General features: G+C 39.7%; 1 protein-coding gene across 1 annotated transcript in view; it reads right to left on the bottom strand.

The window, feature by feature from the left end:
- Positions 1-448: 448 nt before the first annotated feature.
- Positions 449-23,831, bottom strand: part of Tpgs2 (tubulin polyglutamylase complex subunit 2) — a 59,702-nt gene continuing 36,319 nt past the window's right edge. Inside the window, exons 3-7 of the mRNA XM_057788714.1 lie at positions 21,175-21,262; positions 18,613-18,738; positions 5,384-5,497; positions 3,514-3,674; positions 449-2,250 (exon numbers count right to left, since the gene is read on the bottom strand). Of these exons, the coding sequence (XP_057644697.1) occupies positions 2,014-2,250; positions 3,514-3,674; positions 5,384-5,497; positions 18,613-18,738; positions 21,175-21,262 (726 nt within the window). The 3' untranslated portion in view covers positions 449-2,013. The remainder of the gene's footprint in view (positions 2,251-3,513; positions 3,675-5,383; positions 5,498-18,612; positions 18,739-21,174; positions 21,263-23,831) is intronic.

Raw genomic sequence — 23,831 nt, 5'->3', positions numbered from 1 at the left:
GATGACTAATTCTTAGATTTCCTGGCGGTATGGAAGTGGTAGGAGGAAGACTGTGGTAGTTTGAATGTAACTGGCCCCATAAGCGCATAGGGAGTGGCAGTATTAGGAGGTGTGGCCTTGTTGGAGGAAGTATGTGACTGTAGGGGTGGGATTTGAGGTCTCCTTTGCTCAAGCTACTCCCAGTGTCACAAACCACTTTTTGTTGTCTTCTGATCAAGAGGAAGCCGGCACCATGTCTGCCTACACACCGCCATGCTCCCTGCCATGATGATAATGGACTGAACCTCTTCAAGTGGAAGTGATCCATCTCAATGAAATGTTTCCTTAAAAGAGTTGCCATGGTTATGATGTCTCTTCACAGCAACAGAGATTGTAAGACAAAGACTGAAGACCCCATCCTCTTCCTGAGTATCATTATAATGAACAACAACAACAAAAAATACGTTTTTCAAGTCTTTTTATTCTTTGTGTGTGCATAGGTTCCTGTGGAGGCCAGAGGGCATTTTGGGTCCCCTGGAGTTGGAGTTACAGGTGGCTGTGAGCTGCTTCATGTGGGTGCTAAAGACGAATTTGGGTTCTCTACATTATCAGTGCATGCCCTTAACTGCTAAACCATCTTTCCAGCCCCCCAAACAAGAATTTGAAATGTTCATAAATATTTAAAGTGATGTCAGAGGAGTGCAGGTAGAGAGAGAGAGAGACAGGGACCTGTAGCTCCCATCACAACAGAAAAGAGAAGCCTAGTGTGACTAGTAGAGAGAGAGAGACAGGGACCTGTAGCTCCCATCACAACAGAAAAGAGAAGCCTAGTGTGACTAGTTGGAAGAGGCAGCACACAAAGCCTGGATGGACAACCACTGGTAGAAAATATCAAGAAAACATATGCTAGCCAATGGGAAAGGGTGTGTGCAGTCTCCCCTTTCTTAGAACTCTTTATTTTTCTACCTCTGGAATATCAGTACAAAAATTGTAGCCATTAAGAACACTGGGGTTGCCCACGCCAGGACTGCAGAGGAAGGACAGATATTCTTAACTGAAAATCAGAGTAATTTCTTTATAGAAATTTTGCTATACGCCTAATATTTAACAGAAGATAAACCTGTGGGATGGCTCAGTGTCTAATACCATCATGTTTCTTCTGAATTACAGGACATGCTTACAAAGGCCTCCTGGCACCCACACTGTTCCAGGCAGGGTATTGCTTAGAACAGAGGTAGATGGGAGAGACAGTTCCCAGCTGTGAATAAGCAGAACAGCTAAAAGTTCTTGTGAACAGACTGGCTTTAACAGATAAAATACAACACGAGTCAATCTCTTAAAAAGTTGGTTTTGGCAAACGTAGAAATATCCATACGAAGCTGGAAACAGGAAAATGATCAGGAACATGGGTTTTTACATTAAATTAAAAAAAAGAAATGACTTAAGTGAGATGTGTTTGTGGTACAGATCATAAAAAACACAAGACTGTGTCTTTGAAAGTGTCTTCTCAAAACATACAGCCTATAAAGCTAAGGTATTAACATTATGCATTGACAGTATGAAAATGTTCACATGCAACATTTCTAGGACAGAAATGCTTCCCGTCTCCGTGTTATCCCATATGGAATCTACTATCACGTGCAAAATCGAAATGTGGCTAATGAAACTGAGGGTATAAAATTTTCATAACTGAGATGGTCACATGACTAGTTGTTACTGATGATGATGATGATGAGTTGAGCCATGGGTTTATTTGGGAGGACCTAATTACTGCTAAGACATTAAGAATCGGGTATAAATGTAAAAACAAAACAAAACATCTCCAGACACACCTGAAAGTCTTAGCTGGTTTTGGAGATGGGGTTGGCACAACCTGTGGAGGAAAGGACTCCTGGGGAGAATTTATGTGGTCTTCCCAACTCGTGGCTAAGGCTTTGGTCCCCAGGAGAACGCCTGCAGTCACAAAGTGCCGCGGATGGGGCCACCCCAGGGCATCTGTGCGTTGATATCACTGCTGTGAAGCTGATGGGATGTTTATTTTCGGACAGGGTTTCCAGAGCCAGAGGAAGGTTTAGCAGAAGGAGGAGCTAAGGGCCCGGGTCCTTTCTGGCCACTGGCAGGCTGCACAGGCCCTTTCTTTTTGGGGATTAAGATCTTGTTCTTGCTCTTGAATACTTTGCTGGGGTCCAGCTTATTCACAAAGGAGTCGGTCTCTTCAGTGAGCAGGCTTGTGTTGTTGTAGGTGATGGGTTTGTACATACTGAACCATTGCTGTAAGGCAGAAGTGAGAATGAGTCACAGCCTGAAGGGGAAATGGGCCGAGAGCAGGGGCACATAGGACAGACATTACAGACTGACCATCACTAACCCACATTTTTTTTAACTGTCAGTTGGTAAAGTATATGTGATTATTTCAAAATTCAAAAAGCGATAAAATCTAATACACTTCGGGTCTATACATCCAGTGACGTAATGCTCATTTTATACATGTTTTTTATGAAAAACTGCCTTAACAACTAACAGTAAGTGATGAAAGACCCCTCAGCTCTTGGTCAAGCATATCCAGTGCAGTATGAGAACTACTGAGCTCACCAGTGGACAGCGTCCTCCACTAGCCATCACAGCAGACGGTGCCCACCATGGAAATTCCAGGTGGTGTGGTAGAGGTGAGTGCAGAACTTCCATACCTAGAGTTGCTCAGAAAGCCATCGAAAAAAGGACAGCCACATTTTCTTTTTCTTTTCTGCCACTATTTGACCAAAACACTTCACAGCACTGATTACATGGAAGCTGTTCTTATGAAAATAGAAGAATGAGCCCGTATCTAGTCAAGTCGCAGAGGAATGCAGTCTCTATTTTTTTGCTAATTAAGTCCTATAAGAAATCACTATCATTTTTCTTTAGACGAGACCAGTTCCATTCCACTAAAAAATTCTAGCCACCACTTGGTATTTTCAGGGCAGGCTGTATAAGCCTGGCATCCCTGTTTGAAATGATGCCCAGTCTGTATGCAGAAGATAGTTCTATATGTACCCATATGGGATGCTAAGTGAAAAGATAAAAGTGCAGAATTGCCACATTTGTGTTAGCACAAAGATACAACCCCCCCAAACAAACAAATAAACAAACAAAACCAACAACAACAAAAACCCCCATGCATTAATGCTTTACATGTAATGAGTCTCTTAAGGAGGGCATACATACTGACAACTGTGCCTGCCAGTGAAGATGTATACCAGGAGCAGAGGGCAAGTAGAACTTGTTAATCCTTCTAAGTGTTTGTATTGTCAATCAAAAAACAGTTATCTGGACCCAAGCCCTCAATGACATTTAATTAAAATAACACTCCAGTTGATCCTGATTACTTAATTAGATGCAAATCATGTGAGCTATCAGCCAACAATGGAATCACTACTTATTGAAAATCTGGGTTCCACCCTTTCATCTATTACTGCAGGTGGATTCTGGAATGTAACACTCACAGGAAATTCTTGATACACAACAGATTTTGGGCTGGTGGTAGTCTCTCCTTACCTTGGCCTGTGGGCTAATGCCATAGCTGGTGAAGGCATATTGCCACTGGGGCAGGCCCAGGTGGGTGATAAGCAGGCGGTAATAGGCAGTAAAGGTATCTGTGAGAAAATGCCAATATAATGCTCTGTCCAGGAACCAGATCTCAGTGTCATGAGCCAATCCTAAACAGTGTAAGAAGAAAGGGACAGCTTTATGTTTTTCCTTTTAGCTAAAATGTCAATATACATTGAAAGTTAAGGGAAACTCACAATAGAAAGGTTTTAAAGCACAAAATAAAACTCTTTCTCCTTCTATCCCCCCAGTTCTGCTCTTTCATGGCTGCTTTTTTTTTCATTAATCTGATACGCATAGATTCCCGAATGATCACACAATGGCTTTGACCATGAGGCATTTCATTAAGGCTATCTCAGTAGATGCTTCTGTTCTGTGTGGACTCAGCACTCCCTCCTTTTTTGATGGAAAGAAACTGTAAGGATCAATCTTTTAAAAAAGAGGTCTCTAATCAAAAGTGCTTTGAAAACAAATAATAACAAAAATCCAATGTAAAAGAGTCTACACTAGTGGTTCTCAACTTTCCCAGTGCTGTTACCCTTTAATACAGTTCCTCATGTTGGTGAGCCCCAGCCATAAAGTTATTTTTGTTGCTATTGTTATGAATCATAATGTAACTATCTATGTTTTCTGATTATCTGAGGTGATCCCTGTGGAAGGTCTTTTGACTACCAAAGGGGTTGTGACCCACAGATTGAGAAGCACTGGTCTATACCATCTCACTCCTGCAATCCCGCTCATATGATATCCTATCCTAGGTCAGCTAACCCAGGCACTATTATACCAGCTCCTATCTTATATCCACCTGTGACCTTCCATTTCTGTCACCTTTAGCCTATTCTGGCTCATTAGCTTTCTAGAAAGCTGTAACATCTTCCCCTAGGTGTTTCCCACCTGCTCTCTTCCTTCTCCAAAACTACCTGACCATTTTCATTTGAACCTTGCCACTCTCCTAACCAGCCTTGAACAACTCTTTAGTCTTCTAGACTGTCCAGACCTTTTTGCTCAGAGAGGAAAGCCTTCCAAGCTCTGCATGAGAGGAAGTGGCTGCATCTCTTTTGAATGAGATGAGCACAGGCTAATCACTTAAGCTCATTCAAAGAGAACTGTCATTCCCACAAATCAGTTGAACTTTTCCATGATAATGCCTTCTAGCCATCCATCCCTCTGCTTTGTTATCCCTTTCACTCCTTCCTAATATCTAATTCCAATGATTGTTTACAATGCATCTCCAAGTCTTTCGCTACAGCAGCTTTACCTGGAAACAATCTCTTCTCCCCAGAGGTAATTTCTAATCTTTATGCCTCTTCACACTACCAGAAAGAGGTAAGAAGAGCGCTTAAATGTGATCAGTTCTAGATTCAGTCTGTAGGAGCAGGCAGTGGTTTCTGTTTAGGTATTTATAGTCTCTCAGTAACTATCATTTAGCCTTGCTTTCTCTTGGTTTTCAATGTGGGGACTTGAGGTCTAGTAATTCAGGTTTCTATTGCTCTTAACTGGCCTACATGTAAAAGTATTAAAAAAAGGTACCACATTTCCTGAATGCTTATCAAAAGCATAACCATATGAACAGAATGAGTCATTCCTGAAGCTTTTCTCATGTGTCCCACGGACTGTTCAAAGTGACACACACAAGGAGATGGAATAGAGAAATTAGCTTAGTGGGAGATGTTCAGAGGGAACCAGAGGGGCTGAGTCTTGGCACAAAGAAGAGATATGAAAGCATCTCAGAGAGCTTTTTGTTCACTGATGGCTGACAGGCAAGTTCAGGGAAAACCACACCCATACTGTAGAATCATGCTTTGGAAATGATCTTTACCAGGTTTCCCATGTTTGTAGACGAGGCAAACCTTCCCATTACCATTGCACGAATCCAGTTCAAATATCGCACTGCGACCGTCAAAGTGAGGCTTCTCTGGCTGGTCTTCATTGGCTGTAAACCCAGAAATCAATAGTAATATTCAAACAAACTCAACACAGATACAGCACTATACTACACAGCATTATATATAATTGTGCAAGATGAAAAAATGGTGAAAGATTCTATGCTCTAAATGCCATAAGATTCACTGATGGATCAGGCCTTCTTATCAACAATAGAAACTGACAGGCAGTCTGGGGGAAAGAACACTGAATGGAGCCACATTAAGGCAGAGCAATATGAATGTTAGGGTGCTGAAGAAAGCCTCTTCCCTTTCCTAGGTTTACTGTGTTAAGAATGGGATGCATGGTCTACGGGGGTGGATGAATCATAACTTATTCCACCTTCCAGTGATCTGTATACATCTTATCCTCTGGTGCTGATTCCAAAATGTGCGTTAGTTCTGGATTTGTTCTAATTAACCTATTTCCCCCATTAATACTGTAGTTTCCTGACTGGTAACCTATGATTAGATGCCAGAAATTACTGAGTGGTAGATGTTTTCTATTTCTATAAATATTCTTGAGCTTTGTTCTTAGACACAGATAAACTACTTAGAAGCAAATACTTTGGCCCTACTTTTAGGATTTCTCAGGCAGAAGCTGGGTCTGATGGTTTAGCCTGTAATACTAGCACTTGGGAGGTGGAGGCAGGAAAATTAAGAGTTCAGGGTCACCTCAGCTATATAACTTACAAGTTCAAGACCCTGCCAGAAAAGAGAAAACATGAAGAAGTTAGGAACAGTGAGACTGTCCTCTGCCGTTACCACAAGCATAAGGTTAGTGTTTGGATGCTGTCCCAAGTCTACATTCTCAATCATGTGTTCCTCCCTTGAAGAAACACTGGGGAGAAACCTCAGTGTTCATCATGCTATTTATAATTCAGGTTGGTTCTTGTTCATGGGGTTGAATTTCTTCAGGTATCTACATAGTTTTTATTAAAATTTACTTTCTGAAAACTTACTTATAAAAAAAAAATCCAAGGCATTGGGTAATGTCACCTCCTTTTTATATGAAAGCTTATTTAGGTTATAATTCATCTACCATACCACTTATACAAAATATAGAATTTATAGCTTTTAGAATATTTTACAAAGTTACACCATAATCATCGTAATTAATTTTACATTTTTTTTGGAGTGAATTTTTGTTTGTATCTGCCAGGATACTGAGACCATAAACCTAGGATCAGTCCTTCCCTTCCTGTCATACTGTTATGTCCCAGCCCTCAACCCGGGTGGCCAGCTATAGGCAACACCTGCTAGAAGACCTAGCAGGCAGTACACAGATCCCCTCCCCCGCCCCACTCTCTGTTATCCCAGAACCAATTCTCAGCATTGCCCCTAGAGCTGCAACAGAACACCAGGGGTAGCCCCCACCACAACCCCATTGATGCTTCCTGTGGATCCCTCAAACCATCTCCTCCTGACCTCCCACCCCCCATGCATACACCAGCTGAGCAGGCCAGTAAAACAGGCAACACTCAGCCGGTTTTACTGTTTCCAGAGAGGAAACAGACAACAAGGAACAAAATTCTCATCAAACTGAGACAAACCAATCACCCAAAAACCCAGATGCCTAGATGCCATGGTAAGCCACTGCCACGTGGTGATACACAGATTAATGGATATGGGTTAAACTAATATGTAAGAGTTAGCCAATAAGAAGTTAGAGTTAATGGCCAAGCAGTGTTTTAATTAATACAGTTTCTGTGTGGTTATTTCAGGTGTAAGGTAGCCAGGTGGATGGGACAAAGGGCCCCCTCTCCTTGCTTGCAATGAGAGAGAGAGAGAGAGAGAGAGAGAGAGAGAGAGAGAAAGGAGGAGGAAGAGAGAGAATATCAGGTATTTAAGATAGAATAGAAAATTCCTGACACAAAACATCCAGGAAATTTGGAACACTATGAAAAGACCAAACCTACAAATTAATAGAAATAGAGGAGAAGTCAAAGACCCAGAAAACAGTTTCTACAAAATCATAGGAAAAAAAAATTTCCTAACCAAGAGAAGGGGAAGCCTATAAAGGTACAAACAGCATACAGAATACCAGATAGATTGGACCAGAAAAAAAGTCCCCTCACTGTTGTAAAGAGGCCACTTGTTCATCCCGGCTGCCCAGAACCAAAATAACCACATAGAAACTGTATTATTTGGATCACTGCTTGGCCTATTAAGTCTAGTTTTTTATTGGCTAACCCTTATATCTTAATTTAACCCATTTTTAGTAATCTGTGTATAGCCATGAGGCTGTGGCTTACTGGGTAAAGTTCCAGTGTCTGTCTCTGGTGGGGCTACATGGCTTCTCTCTGACTCCGTGTATTCAGCTTAGTTTTCCCTGCCCACCTCTATTCCCTGCACAGGCCCAGGACAGTTCCTTTATTAACCAATGGTATTCACAGTATACAGAGGGGAATCCCACATCACCTTCACCCCATAATAATCAAAACACTAACTATTCAGAACAAAGCAAGAATATTAAAAGCTACAAGTGAAAAAGACCAAGTAACATATAAAGGCAGATCTATTAGAAAAATACACCTGACTTCTCAATAGTACTGGAGACTCTAGGAGACCAACCCAAGTTACTATACCCAGGAAAACGTTCAATCACCATAAATAGAGAAAACAAGATATTCCATGATAAAGTCAAATTTAAACAATATCTATTTACACACCCAGCCCTACACAAAGTGCTAGAAGGAAAAAATCAAACCAATGAGGTTAACTGCCACATGAAAATGCAAGAAATAAATAATTTCACATCAGTAAAACCAAAAGAAGGAAGGCATGCACACACTCACACACACAGAGAGAGAGAGAGAGAGACAGACAGACAGACAGACAGACAGACAGTCAGACTGTGACCACCACCACAGACAACAACAAAATAACAGGAATTAACAGTCATTGTTCATTGATATCCCTTAATATCAATGGCCTTAATTCCCCAATAAAATGACACAGAATAACTGAATGGATATGAAAACAGGACCTTTTCTTTTGTTACATACAAGAAACACCTCAGCATCAACAATGCCTCAAAATATTGGTTGGAAAAGATATTATTCCAAGCAAACAGACCTAAGAAGCAAGCTGGTGTAGCAATCTTAATATCTAACAAAATGGATTTCAAACCAAATCAATCAAAAGAGATAGAATAGGACACTACATATTCATCAAAGGAAAAATTCACCAAGATGACATTTCAATTCTTACTATCTATGCACCAAACACAAGGGTACCCCCCTTTATAAAAGAAAAACTATGACAGCTTAAATACATATTAACCTTCACACACTGAAAGTGGGAGACTGCAATACTTCATTTTCATCAATGAACAGGTCATCTAGACAAAAACTAAATGGAAAAAAATGCTACAGCTAACTGACAGTATAAAGCAAATGAACATAACTACAGAACATTTTACTCAAACACAAAAGAATACACCTTCTTCTCAGCATCTCATGGGACTTTCCCCAAAATTGACCAGAAAGCTTCAACAGATACAAGAATATAGAAATAATTCCCTGTATTCTATAATGTAGTAGGAGCTGTGGGCTGTGTTCCTGCTGCTCCAGCTCCTGGTAGCCTGGCTAGCTTATGCCCCGAAATAACAACACACAAACTGTATTCTTTTAAACACTGCTTGGCCCATTTCTATTCATGTGTGTAGCACCCCAAGGTGCGCTTACCGGGAAGATTCTAACCTACGTCCATCCTGGGTTGGAGCTTCATCGCATCTGCCCAGGAGAGGGGAACATGGCGTCTGAGCTCACTTCCTCTTCCTCCCAGCATTCTGTTCTGTTTACTCCACCCACCTATGTTCTAACCTATGAGGGCAAAGCAGTTTATTTTTTTTAACCAATGACCTTCCTCCATCACTATAAAATCACCAAGGATTAAAACTGAGCAAGAATAACAACAGAAACAACAGAAAGCTTACAAATTCATGGAAACTGAACAACTCCCACTCAATGAAAAATAGCTCAAGACAGAAATAAAGAAATTAAAAACCTTATAATTCAATGAAAATAAATACACAACGTACACAAATTTATGAGTATAAAAGTGGCACTAAAAGCTCATGGCACGAAATGGCTACATAATAAAAGATTGACAAGCTCTTATATTAGCAACCTAACAGCATACCAGAAAGCTCTAGAACAGAAAGAAGTAAGCACACCCAAGATGAACAGATGTCAAGAAATTATAAAAAAAGAATGCTGAAAGAATCAATGAAACAAAGAGCTGTTTTTTTTTTGTTTGTTTGTTTGTTTTTGAGAAAAATCACAGGACAGACAAACCCTTATCCAAACTAACTAAAAGACGGAATATCCAAATTAATAAAATCAGAAATGAAAAGGGGGACATAACAGACACTAAGGAAATCTGGAGAATCATAAGGACACACTTAAAAAATCTATACTTCTCTAAATTGGAAAATCTAAAAGAAACAAATAACTTTCTTGATAGGTACCACTTACCAAAGTTAAAATCAGATAAACAACTTCAACATGCCTCTAAACCCTAGTGAAACAGAGTAAGTCATTAAAAGTTTCCCAAGTTAAAAGAAAAACAAAAACCCAGGTTCAGTTGGTTTTAACAGAATTCTAGCAGACTTTCAAATAAGAGTTAATGCCAATACAAATTATTCAACAAAATAGAAACAGAAGGAACAGAATTTACTTTATGAGTCCACTGTCACCCTGACACCCAAGCCACATAAAGACTCAACAAAGAGAATTACAGAACATTTCTTTTATGAATATAGATGCAAAAATACTTAACAAAACACTTATTAAACTGAATCCAAGGAAATGTCAAAAAGATCATCCACCATGATCAAGCAGGCTTCATCACAGAGTCACAGGGGTGGCTCAACATATGAAAATGAGTAAATGTAATCCACCAGATAAATAACCTGAAAAAAAAAACCCACATGATCATTTCATCAGATGCTGAAAAAGCCTTTGACAAAATCCAAAACCCCTTCATGATAAAGTTTTGGAGAGATTAGGGATACAAGGGACATATCCAAACATAATAAAGGCAATTTACAGCAAACCTATAACCAACATCAAATTAAATGGAGAGAAACTTAAAGCAATTCCACTAAAATCAGGAACAAGACAAGGCTGTCTACACCATATCTATTCAATATTATACTTAAATTTTATCTAGAGCAGTAAGACAACTAAAGGATGTTAAGGGGATATAAACTGGAAAAGAAGAAGCCAAAATACCTTTATTTTAAGATGATATGATAGTATACATAAATTACCCTAAAAATTCTGTAGGGAACTCCTATAGGTTGATGCAGGAGAATTGTCTGTATTCTGTCAATCATGTTTTAAATAAATGCTGATTGGCCAGGCAGGAAGTAGAGGCGGGTCAACCAGACAGGAAGTAGAGGCAGGGCGATGAGAACAAGAGAATTCTAGGAAGGAGAAAGCCCATTACCCCCAGTCCTGCCCAGACCACCGAAGAAGCAGGTTGTGTTCTGAAAAAGGTACTGAGCCATGTTGCTAACATAGATAAGAATAATGGGTTAATATAAGCTACAAGAGCTAAAGAGAAGCCTGAGCTCATGGGCCAATCAGTTTATAACTTATGGAGACCTCTGTGTGATTTTTCTTTGGGGGCTTATCATATGTGGGAACTGGACAGGACATAAACCCCAACTAAGCAGGCCCTCCTGTTAAAATAGGTGATAAACATGTTCAGTAAAGTGCTTAGATAGAAGATTAACTGGAAAAAAAAATCAGTAGCTCCCCTATATGCAAATGACAAACAAAAGGAACTAAGGAAGAAACAGGGAAACAACACACTTCACAACAGCCTCAAATAATATAAAATATCTTGGTGTAACTCTAACCAAACAAGTAAAAGACTTATATGATAAAAACTTCAAGTCTCTAAAGAAAGAAATTGGAGAAATCAGAAAATGGAAAGATCTCCCATGCTCATGAATTGTTAGGATTAACAGTAAAAAAAATGACCATCCTACCAAAAGCAATTTTCAGATTCAATGCAATCTCCATCAAAATTCCAACCCAAGTCTTTACCGACTTTGAAAGGACAATTCTCAACTTCTTATGGAAAAACAAAAAACCTAGGATATCTGAAACAATTCTGTATAATAAAAGAAACTACATTCTAACACAGGGACACTTTCTAAAGGTATTGACATAAAAACAGACATGTTAATCAATGGGCCTGAATCGAAGTCTCAGAAATAAGTTCACATACCTACAGACACCTGATATTTGATAAAGAAGTCAGAAATACACACTGGAAAAAAAAACTTCAACAAATGGTGCTCGTCTAATTGGATGTTGGCACGTAGATAGATGCAAATAGGTCCATATTTATCACTCTGTACAAATTCAAGTCCAAGTGGATCAAAGACCTCAACACAAAACCAGATACACTGAAACTGATAGAAAAGAATGTGGGGAGCAGCAGCCTTGAACATGTTGGAACAGGAGACAAGTTTCTGAACAGAACACGGATAGCACAGACACTGAGATAAGCAATTAATAAATAGGACCTCATGATACTGAAAAATTTATGTAGGGCAAAGGACACCATCAATTGGACAAAGAGGCACCTACGAAATGGGAAAAGATTTAACCAGTTCCACATCTGATAGAGGTCTAATATAAAAAAAGAAAACCCTCAAGAAACTAGATATTAAAAAAATCCAATTAAAAATGGGATACAGATCTAAACAGAGAATTCTCAACAGAGAAATCTCAAATGGCTGAGAAGCATCTAAAGAATGTTTAACATCCTTAGCCATCAGTGAAATGTAAATCAAAACTACTTTAGGATTCCATCTCACACCTGTTAGAATGGATAAGATCAATAGCCCAAGTGACAGTTTATGCTGTTGCAGGTAGGAGTGCAAACTTGTATAGCCACTGTGGAAATCAATGTGGAGGTTTCTCTGAAAATTGGGAATCAACCCACCTCAAGATCTAGCTATACCACTCCTGGGCATATATACAAAAGATGCTCCATCCTACCACAAGCACACTTGATCAACTATATTCACTATAACTTTATTCATAATAGTCAGAATTATTTCCCTACATTTCCCTTAATGAAAGAATGGATAAAGAGATTGTAGTACATTTACACAATGGAGCATTACTTGTTAAAAAATGACACCATGAGACTTATAGGCAAATGGATATAACTAGAAAAGATCATCCTGAGTGAGATAACCCAGAATCAGAGAAACAAAATGGCATGTATCCACTTATAAGTGGATATTATTTGTTAAGTAAATCAATCATAACTAAGCTACAATCCATAGACCCAAACAGGTTGGAGAGGAGAGCTATATGGAAATCATCAATCTCCCTGGGAAGGGATAATAGAACAGATTCTGAGTGGGAATGGGAGCATGGAGGAATCACTTGTGTGTGTGTGTGTGTGTGTGTGTGTGTGTGTTTGGGGGATGGAGGGAGAGAGAGTGTGGGAGAGGCAGCTGGAACTGAGGGCATTGTGGGGGTGGTAGAGATACCTAGTGCAGTAAAAAATTCCTGGAACCTATGAGGTTGATCTTAGTGAAGACACCTAGTAATCAAGGATATGGAATTTCAATTGGCCATATTTTATAGCCAGGCAAAGCTTCCATTTGTTAGAGTTGTTGGCTGAGGAGGTCCTGTGGAGACAGAAGTCACCCTCTAAAACTGATAGTGGGTTGGGGGCATCGGCAAGGACACTTCCACTCAGCTCACTGAACACAGAGAGGTGGAGCTGGTGTAGGCTTGGAGCCTTCACCCCTACATTCTAGTGTCTTTGGCGTGAGAAGGTAGTGTCTAGGCTGTGCAAAGAGAAACCTGGATACCAACCCAGCCACAAACCTCTCCATCTACTACCTCTCCTCCCTGTAAGATGTGCTGGTGCGGTGGTGGCGCAGAACATGTGGGAGCAGCCAACAATTGTTTGTTTTAACTTGAGGCCCACCCCACGAGAGGGAACACATGCCCTACACTGCCTAGATAGCTAGGAACCAGAGACTGGATAGCCCAGAAACCAAGGATTGGTGCCTTGTCCAGTTGTCATTAGAGAGGCTTCCTCCAGTAGCAGATGGGAGCACATGCAGAGATCCATCATCAGGTATTACATGGCGGGGAGAGTATAAGGAGGCAGAGAGTGTCTAAATTGGAGGCCTCCATCAGGTCTGTCCCCTTGGAGATGGGGAAACCCTGCAGAAGAGGAGTCAGCAGGGATGGAGGACACTGGGAGAACATAGTTCACCAAATCAACTAAGCAGGGCTCACAAAGACTAAATAACATGACAAGCACGGGGCCTACATGGGTTTGCACCAGGTCCCTTGTGTTTATGTTATGGCTGTTAGTTTGGTATTACTGTGAGACACCTCACAATGGAGGTGGGTGTATCTCTGACTATTTTGCTTGCTTCTGGGACTCTTTTTCTGCTATTGAGTTGCCTTGTCCAGCTCTGTATAAGGGCTTTCACCTTGTCCTGTCTCACCATCATCTCCTGGAGACCTGCTCCTTTCTGATGAGGAAAAAGAAGGTGAATGGATCTAAGGAGAAGGGAGGAAAACAGGAGGAGTGGAAACTGAAGTTGGGATTATTGTATGAGAGAAGAATCTATTTTTAATTAAAAAAGTTAACAAAAAAGAAAATAACTACAGAAAGGTTGGCCCATTTGCTGACAATCACATTTCTCATTTATCATGTTTATGTGACACCTGATCAGAGAGATGACTCTAGATAACAGAAATGTTAATTTTTATTGTAGAATTAAGTGACTTTTTTTTTAGAAATTACAAATCTGTTGTAAAATACAATTATATTAAGTAGAACATTAATTTCAATGAAAAAACTAGAATTAATTTAATATAATTTTGGGGTTTAACATTTTCTGTGAACTCTCTGGCTGCTTCAATATACAGATGACTCACACTTGAGCTTCAATCCATGTGAAGAGCTGTTTCTTCTAGCTCATGCTGCCTCCTTGGGTACAGCATTTTGCAGTGCCAACCCAAAGAGTAGAGTGGTTTTTAATGGGGACCATCTTTCACAGAGCCTGGAATCCATCTTCTCCTTTGGCTCAGTAATGGGTACATGTTCAGTTTCTCAGTTGCATACTGTCTCTTGTGAATAAGGACAGTGCACTCTGGGCAAAGCCAGTCTTCACTGTAAGTGTTCTCTAGATTCTCTAGCTTCTTCCGGACGTTGCTCTGATGTTTTTCTTCATCACGTTGGTAGCTCTTAGATGTTTTTAGGAAGATGAGTTTTAAATGTTGTCCCACTTTGCAGCTTCAGCAGGAAGGCTGTTCTCAATCACTCACTTGCCATTACCTCACGAGGAAGTATCTTCACCAGTTTAAGTGTGCTCCTAAAAAGTAGGATGCAGGTAAGTTCTGCTTTTTATTTTGGTCTAATAGAATTTTTTCAAAAGGGAGATTCAATTTAGTATTACTTATTACAATGATTGATCTATTTCATTTTATTCCATTATGTTTCTCATTTTATGTTTTCTTCCTTTTCCTCCCCTTTTAGACTGGAGATGCCAATACAGAGTTTTATTCCTTTACTGTATCAAAGTTACTTAAGTCACTGTCCACCCCAAATTAGAGTTGGTAGGTCATAAAGAAGTGGGAAGCTTATGCTTGTGTCTGAGGTACAAACTATTAAAAAGGTTTCCTCAAAGTCAAAGGTGTTCTTCTTATACCATCTACATGCATCTCATGCATGCTTTATTTGCACACTTCCTTCATTTTATGTATATTACATTTTTCTGTATTAATTTCTAAAAATAAATTTTTTAAGACTGCAAAAATTCAATAGAGAATTTCAATGGCTATCTCTATCAATGGTTAACACCAAGTCTGCAATGGCCTTCAACCTGTTTCAAGGCAACTTATGTGAACTTCATTTTGTCTTTCAAAGCCCCTCCTTCTTGGAATTCTTCTGAGCATACCTGTGGCTCTGTTATAACCACAAGCCAGACTGGAATTCTATTCATTCCCAGAAAACTTTTTTTCAAGAGTCACTCTCTCTGTTGTTACTTTAGATGAATAAAGTTAACTTATTTTTTTCTCACATAATTAGAGCCACATGACTACCTTAATCAAAAAGTGCCAGGGCGTTTAGCTAAGAAGAGAACTCAGCTACCTTGTAGGTGAATTCTTAACTCATGGAAACTGTTGATAAACAAAACCAACAATGGATTTGTGTAGTTTCAATTCATTAAATTTGTGGTAATCTGTTAGGCATAGAAAACTGATACATTAAGGCACTGTTGCCCCTGATAAGGTGTAAGACTTCATTCCTACAATAAAGGAAACCTTTTGCTTTGCCAGCTTTGTCTCCATTCTCCTCTCTGAGGAACAAAAACCACTGTTAGTTTGTGAGGGCTTCGGTTATAAAGTACCACCAACTCAGTGACCTAAACGGTATTCTTGTCTCATAGACTTGGTGGGCACAAGTTTGAAATCCAAGTGCCTAGAAGTCACTCCACCTGAGGGCTGTGGGGAAGAATCTGTTGCAGCTGCTCTTCTAGCTTTTCATTTCTTGCTCAAGTGTGTGTGTGCACACACATGCTCTTGGCTTGCAGAAAAATCACCCCTAACTTTGCCTTTATCTTTAAATGGCACTCTTCTTACATGTGCCTGTCTCCAAATTTCTTCTTTTTATAGCGTTCGCCCTGTTCCAGCAAGATCTCATTTTAGCCAATTCAAACTGCAGCTTGAGAAGGAGGTTATGCTGAAGAATTGGGATCTATGACTTGATATTGTTTCAGGGAATAGGCTACAAATTAACCTACAAGACTTTAACTTAGCCTCTCTTATAACTTTAGGTTTAACCAAAACAGGATAAATGTTTTAAAAATGTTCCTTGTATTTTCTTCAAAAGTTATACACAACAGTCCTAGAAATTATGACTTTCTTCTTATAACCCAAAAGGTACATTTCCTTTGCATATACAGGACTTTCAATTTTCATTATTCCCCCCCAGTAACCACTAAATGCTTCTCACCATTTTCTAATTTCCACTACCACACACAAGAAACTCGATTAGTGTGTTAACATGATTATCATTTCTTCACAAGTATAAAAGCTTGTCACCCTCTTCCCCAGTAACCAGAGTGTACAGATGTCTTTTCTTTTCTTCTTCCTTCCTTCCTTCCCTCCCTCCTTCTCTCCCTCCCCATTTTGGATGAATCCTTTCAAATATGTAGATACTTTCTTCTAAAGATCAAAAAGAACTCAAATTTATTGAGTTTAGTTTATTTTTATTAGTATTTTTCCCTGAATGTGTGTCTGTGTACCATACACATGCCCTGGTTTCTGCAGAGTTCAGAAGAAGACATTAGGACCCTGAGAACTGAAGTTAAAGTTGGTTGTGAGCCTAGCATGTGGGTTGCTGGGAAGCAAACCCAGGCCCCTACAAGAAAAAGTGCTCTTACCTGCTGGGCTATCTCCCTAGCCCCCAAACCAACTTACTTCCCTTGTGTGTATGACTGTATAATTTTATGTGCACCCCTTGCATGCATGTGCTTGCAGAGAGCATCTGAATCCCTGAAATTACAGATGTTTCTGTGAGCTTCCTGATGATGTGGGTGCTAGGAGCCTCAGTTCTCTGTAAGAGCACTCTTAACTACCACCAAGGCATTTCTCTAGCAGCAAAACATTCTCTTTTACTAGTGTTTACTTAACATGTTTCTTTCTCACATCCTATAGTGATACCGAAGTCTAGACTACTGTAAAATGCATACACCCAGGAGAAACCAGAAGGCTGAGTGTTTTTTATACCCATAGGTATATAGATACTGTGTTCCCTATTCCTTGTTCAAGTCTTTTGTGAAAATATCTTCTCTAATCTGATTCATGTCTTCTAATCTCAAGAAGAGTGTAACCCTAGCCTGTCTATTTAACTACTTCTTTGCCTTTTAGAGAAGACATCATACATGTCTTAAGCCAATGTAACCAATCTCCCTATCCTTGGTGATCCTATAGCTCTCTGAGTAACAGTCTCTTTTTTTCCAGTACCCATGACTTAACCAGTCTGTCCCTTGACCACTCTGGTACTATTATTTCTTGATCAACTGGTTATGAGTGAAGCCTTACATTATTACCCTTACAAGGACTTTGGTAAACCTTCAAGGCTTAGAAACAAGTTGTCTGTTTTCCTTTTCTTAATTCCCAATTCACTGGAAGAAATAATTCTTTACAAATCAAAATACCCCCAGGATTCCCCTGCTTTAGCAATGCTCTGGTCAATGGCTTTGGAGAACATGGTTGTTCTGATAAGGGAAAATGGTAGATTTTGCCAAGATCCTTTCCCCTACCTTGTCTTTTCTTCTTTTCCCAGGAGCAGAGACTTGAAGCCCATAGGTAGAGCCTATATATATCTGAACCACGAAGACAAACAAAACACAACACAATATCCCAAAAGGCTGGTGCTGCAGGAAGCCTGGAGACCGCATTTCTCAATCAGGCCACAATGGTCTGTCTAGTCTCGGATTTCTACTTCAGAAGACGGTGTAACTGACTCTGTCATAGCAGTTAAACACAGTTCTGACTAAAGGACTCCTTACGTGCCACCACTGCTCTTAGTCTCTTCTAGTTATTCGGTCTGTAAGCCATCTCATTCTCAAGTGGCAAAGTGATTAGAGCTCGGAATGGGGAGAAAAGTAGCTGTATTTAGACTTCCCTATTTCTTGAATCCTATTGTTTTAGAAATGGTCATACTATGTAGTTGGCTGAATTCAAATGCATGATTCTCCTGCTACAGTCTCCCAAGTACTGACATTATAAGGCTGTGCTACCATGGCTGGCATCTGAATTGAGTGAATTTTAATCCATAACACTGATTCCTGCAGTAACTACTTATTAAGTGCCTCCACTACTACATCACTGGCACTAAAATGGGTACAAGAAAAAAAAAATAAAAGACACGACCCTAGAATTTCCTTCATGAAATTTTTGTCTGTTGATATTTGTTTTTTCTGTTTCTATCTTATTTCCAGAAGCTATGGATGAAAAGAGTTGCAGTTTAGTGGAAGACAATTCTACAGCATGTTCCTATAGTTCTCTGTATCATAAAAGTGAGCCAAGAGGGCTAAGTTCTAACCAGGTACCTTCATCATCGTCCTCTAGGTCTGCCAGAGTTGGTGCATTAGGAAGTGAATACAGAGAAGACTGGATGAGCTGAGTCAGTTTTGAAATACCATTAATCACCATGCTTCCCAGTGGAATGATGTGTTCTATGGGAACAAAAAGAATGACAAGAGGTAGGTTAGACAATGGTGACCATAAGTGGTTTTGCTTGGCTAACCCAATAAACCCACTGAGAGTGGCTCCATGGCTGAGGAGCCTGAGAGAGGGTCACAGAAGAGGAGCATTCACTATATATGCCCCAAACACTAGCTTTTTATGCAAACAAACTGAGGAACTGGGCTCCAAGGATGATGAGCAGTTCTAACCATGTTTATTATGGCACTGTTGAAAAGTTTTTAATGGGATATTCACAAGGGCTAGAAAATTTACTCAGTAACTCTGTTTGAAGACTAAATGACTTAAAACATATTCTCACTTAATTCCCTTGTATTAGTCAGAACTACTTTCTTTTATTCTTTTTGTTTGTTTGTTTGTTTTTGTTTTGTGGGAGACAGGGTTTCTTCATAGCCTTAGATGTTCTTGGTGGTCCTGGAACTTACTCTGTAGACCAAGGTGGCCTTGAACTCACATAGATCCGTCTGCTTCTGCCTCCTGAGTACTAGGATTAAAGCACATGCCACCATTGCCTGGTAAGAACTAAAGTTTCCCACGGAATCGTGGCTTTATGTAATAGACACTTTTTTTTCTTTAATTATAAACCTTCATGATGGAAAATAGCTCTCCTTCCGTTTGTCATTTTCCCTTGATATAGAGAACTTAGCACCCTTCTTGTTTGTTGGGTTTGGTCTTTTATGAACAGGGTATAATTAAGAAACAGCATACTACATATTGCCTTTTATTATATAGAAATGAAAATGAAATTTATGCCCTGGCAATGCTGAAGCACACATGGACAGCCTATATATGGTGGTTCTGTTGAACTTGTCCATATTGGGTTTCATGGTCTAATTGATGAGGACTGCTGACCAGGTCTCTCCCTCAAGAGGGCACCAGATCTCATGACAAATGGTTGTGAGCTACCATGTAGTTGCTAGGAATTGAACTTGGGATTTTTGGAAGAGCAGGCAGTGCTCTTAACCACTGAGCCATAATAGAACCCTGTTGATATAAGATGATGGATAAAGAGTGGCAAACAAAAACTCAGAAATCTAAAAAGGCTAGAATGAGCAAAGGAATATAGATTATGGAATACCAGGAAAGATCACTAAAGTAAATATTAAAGGCCACCTCTGCTACCTTTAATTAACTTTTATGTGTATGTGAGTGTCTGGCATATGTATGGATGCTCATGGAGGCCAGAAGAGTCACTGGGTCCCATAGAGCTGGATTTACAGGTGATTATGAGTTACATGGATGCTTAGGAACCAAACTCAGACCCTCTGGAAGAGCAGTAAATGCTCTTAACCACCCAGTCATCTCTTCAGCTCTGTTGCCTTTTCTGTCACTACATTAAGCCATTTAGTAATGGGGATAAAAAGACGGTGATTGAGAAATAAAGTAACAGAAGAAGATATTAGAAGTATGAACAAGGTTTTTAGTCCATTGAATAGAATGATTTTGGTAAAAGCTAATATCATATATTCATTAATAATCTATAAAAAGTACCTCTGGCTAGGTACAAAATAAAAAGTTTTAGAAATCATCAAAAAAGGCAACTCAGATGTGCTAGCAGGAGGCAAAGATATGGAAGGGAGTCAGTTGTGTGGCTTTTCTGTGTAACAGAAGTCACTCCTCCTTAACAACAGCAGTGGGAAGCTATAGGTGCTTCCCTAAGCCCAAGAACATGTAGAGATGTAGCTAGAGTATAAAGAAATGAAGGCTCCTTTGAGGGCACATCTGTAAGACTGTGCCAGGCATGTGCTGGGCCCCAAAGGGTACTTCAGGACTTCCTAACTTATGAACCTTTTGAAGAATTTTCATATACATATGTAGTGTCTACCACCTTTCACATTTTACATACTATGTGAAATCTCTGGCATGTAACAAGCTGGGCTTCTACATTTGCAATGCCAATGTTTAGGTATAGATACACGGCTTAGATAAAAGCCTGGACATAGGTGTTTGGTGATGTAGGCTGAGGTGACTGATGTAAAAAAAGAAAGAGAAGCCCTGGTTTGAGGGTTAGAGCCTTAAAGTTGCACAGTGGTAAGAATGACATTTGGAGCTTGGTCAGCTGTTTGAAGGAAAGTAGAAAGTACTGCTGTAGCTACAGAGTTCTCAGATGCTTTATGTTTGAGTCGGTTGGGTTCTCTATGTGGTGACTAATTATTTCCTCTAGCAAGAAGTCTCTAAACTGGGCTTCTAGATCAGGACAACTCAGGCTCAAATACTGTAAGAGTAGGGAAAGCACTGATAGCATTGGTTAGCATTGGATGGGGAGGGGATCACAGCTTCTGGATTTGACACTTGAGACCCACAAAAATAGTATAGATGAAAAGATCTTACAATTCTAAGGACCTTCAGAGCTGCTCATCTAACCTCAAACAGGAGAGTGTTCTCCAACATCAAGGAGGTTGACTTACCATCTAGCTTCACACTCCATGTCATATGAAAACCATTGGTCATCAAATAGAAGTTTCTCACATCTTCAGGCATTACACAGTTGTTTTTCTAGAACCAGAAATTGCTTGGTGTTAGGCCAGGGCTTGGAGAGCAGATGAAGGCAATGTCTCAGAGTTCTGCATACAATGTTAACCATCTTCTTTATCCTCCATGTAGGAAGTTGGATATTACCTATAAAATTACTAGATAGGTACTGGGCCTAGCAAACAGTTACCAGTGTGTTTCTGTGTGTGTCCGGATAAAGCAGATTAGGTCTCTGTTCTGCCATGATATGTTAGCTTGAGAGGGTGCTCAAAGGGAGTAAAAGCTAAGAGGGGACAAGGGGATGTAGCAAGAGGATGTTCCAAGTAAAGTGTGACATTATCAGGGCAGACTGCCATAAACTGCAGATCCATGTACATGTATTTTGAGACAAATTATTGGACAGGAAAACACCTTAAAAGTGTTAAAAGATTACTAACATGAATCTATTTTGATAGTTCTTAACACAAAGATTACAATAGGATATACAAAAGTATTTCATATGGATAAAAAACGTCACCCAAACTGGAGGTGTGGAGAATAAAGGAACAGTTTAGTGTTTTTTTCAGGCAGTAATAGGAGCAAGCCTTAAAATCTAACTCACTTACACCTATGTACAGGCCTGATTAGTCTTCTCTACTTAACCCAAATCCCTGAAATGCAGAGAGAGGTTAAGTTCTTCAGGTTCTTTCTGGAATCTTTTCCAGTAATTTCTGACATGGTTATGGAGGCAAAAAGACAATACAGTAGCAACTTCAAGCTTCTGGCTTTGTGGATTCTTACAAGGTATGATACTGACCACTGTGTACATCCTTCACTTTGGGTCATACTGTCAATCCTAAATACTAAGTGTGGTGTTCTGCAGCAGGACAATCTGGGTTCATTTTCCATCTCAGCCATTAGTTGAGTGACCTTGGGCACTATCGTTTAAATGGCTAATCTAGGTTTAAGAATACACTCTAAGGTGAAATCTACAGAACACTTGAGGTGGGGAAGGCACAACCTGATAGGAAAAGAGAGGACTGAGAAGTTATGGTAACATCTTCAAGAATTTTATGTGAAAACTTAGGCTTACAGATGATTTTAAGCAGCATTTGTCGGTTATAAAAATGGACAGCAGTTTTCATTTAAGTGAATTAAGTTTCTAAATTTCCTTTTTGTTTCTTCTTGTTTGTTATGTGTGTGTGTTTATTTTTTAAACCAAATACTTCCCAATCACACTTACGAGATTCTAATGTTTTATTTCCTACTTAGCATATTAGCTTGAGCAGGGCTTGACTTTAGTGTCTTCTGTTCATTCTTGGGACTTTCAATAGGACACCTGCAGTTATGAATTGTTAAGATTCTAACTTCTGAGAGAGTCAGCAGAAAAAGGCTATTGGAAGAAAAAAAGGTTATCATCAATACCACAGAGCTACAAACCCTTGTGACCTACAAAACAGTGACTTGTCTGCAAGATATACTGGTATAATAGTGGCACAAATGTTACAGAAGTAACCTTTTGATTTGATTTAATGAGATGGAATCTGTATCTCATGTTGCTAAGATGACCAAGAACCCAAGACTAGACAGGTTATGGACCTAAGAGAATTCCCACTACTTACTCTGCTAAAGGAACATAGTATGCATATGACTCCTAATGGCACACAACTATATCCATAGATTAGTGCCTTGCTCAATCCATATCAGAGAAGCTTCCTCTTGCAGTAGATGGGAATTATCAGAGACCACAACTGGACAATGTGCAAAGAGGGAGAGATGAGAGACTTTGCAGCACTCAATCTTAGAGGGAATATCTTCATCAGCCTCCCACCCCCATCCAAGGCTCAGAGAACTATGAAGAATAGGAGTCAAAAAAATTGTATGAACCAGAGGTGACGGATTACTCCAAGGAAATAGTGTCTTCAAGATACAATAGGACTGAAGAACTCATTGAGACTGTAGTAGCACACATAAGACCTGCTCAGATTCAAGCCAGACAGTGTCTGGGCACTCAGAAGGGAAAGTAGACACAGGGTCCCATTTCTAGCCAAGGAGCCATCTGTAATTGATACTGGCTAACAAAGGGAAAATCAGTGTTCACAAGTGGAATCTCATGAGGTACATCTTTAGGGTAGGCCCTGAGCACAGGAGCAGTTAGCCAACACAAAACAAACTCAATAGGATCTTTGTAGACTTTTTGTTTCATTACATTTTGCCTTGGCATTTTTTGTCTTATCAGTCTTTTGATTGTTTTGATTTTCATTTCTGTACGGTTTCTGCTTCTTACTTTGTTTTGTTTTTTGAAACAGGCAGAAAAAGGAAAAGAATGTGAAGTTGGGTGGGTAGATAGGTAAGGAGAATCTGGGATGAGTTGGGGAAGGAGAAAAACATGAACAAAATCTATTGTGTGAAAAGAAATTTTTCAATAAAAAAAAAAGATTACTTCTGTAGTTCTAAGAGGCTAAGACCTACTTACAGATTTTGACTGCTGGTGCCATCTACTGACAGAGAAACACAAACTCGAGACTTCTAGCCTTTTTTATTTTGGACCAGCAGAAAAACCAGAATGGTAGGAGCATAGTTTCAGAATCGCTGGGATTGCAGAGTGCACCAC

This window comes from Chionomys nivalis, chromosome 14 (genome assembly GCF_950005125.1).
Source record: "Chionomys nivalis chromosome 14, mChiNiv1.1, whole genome shotgun sequence".
NCBI classification, from domain to species: Eukaryota; Metazoa; Chordata; class Mammalia; order Rodentia; family Cricetidae; genus Chionomys; species Chionomys nivalis.
The sequence above is the reverse complement of the archived record's forward strand: the minus strand, read 5'-3'. Positions and strand labels throughout refer to the sequence as shown.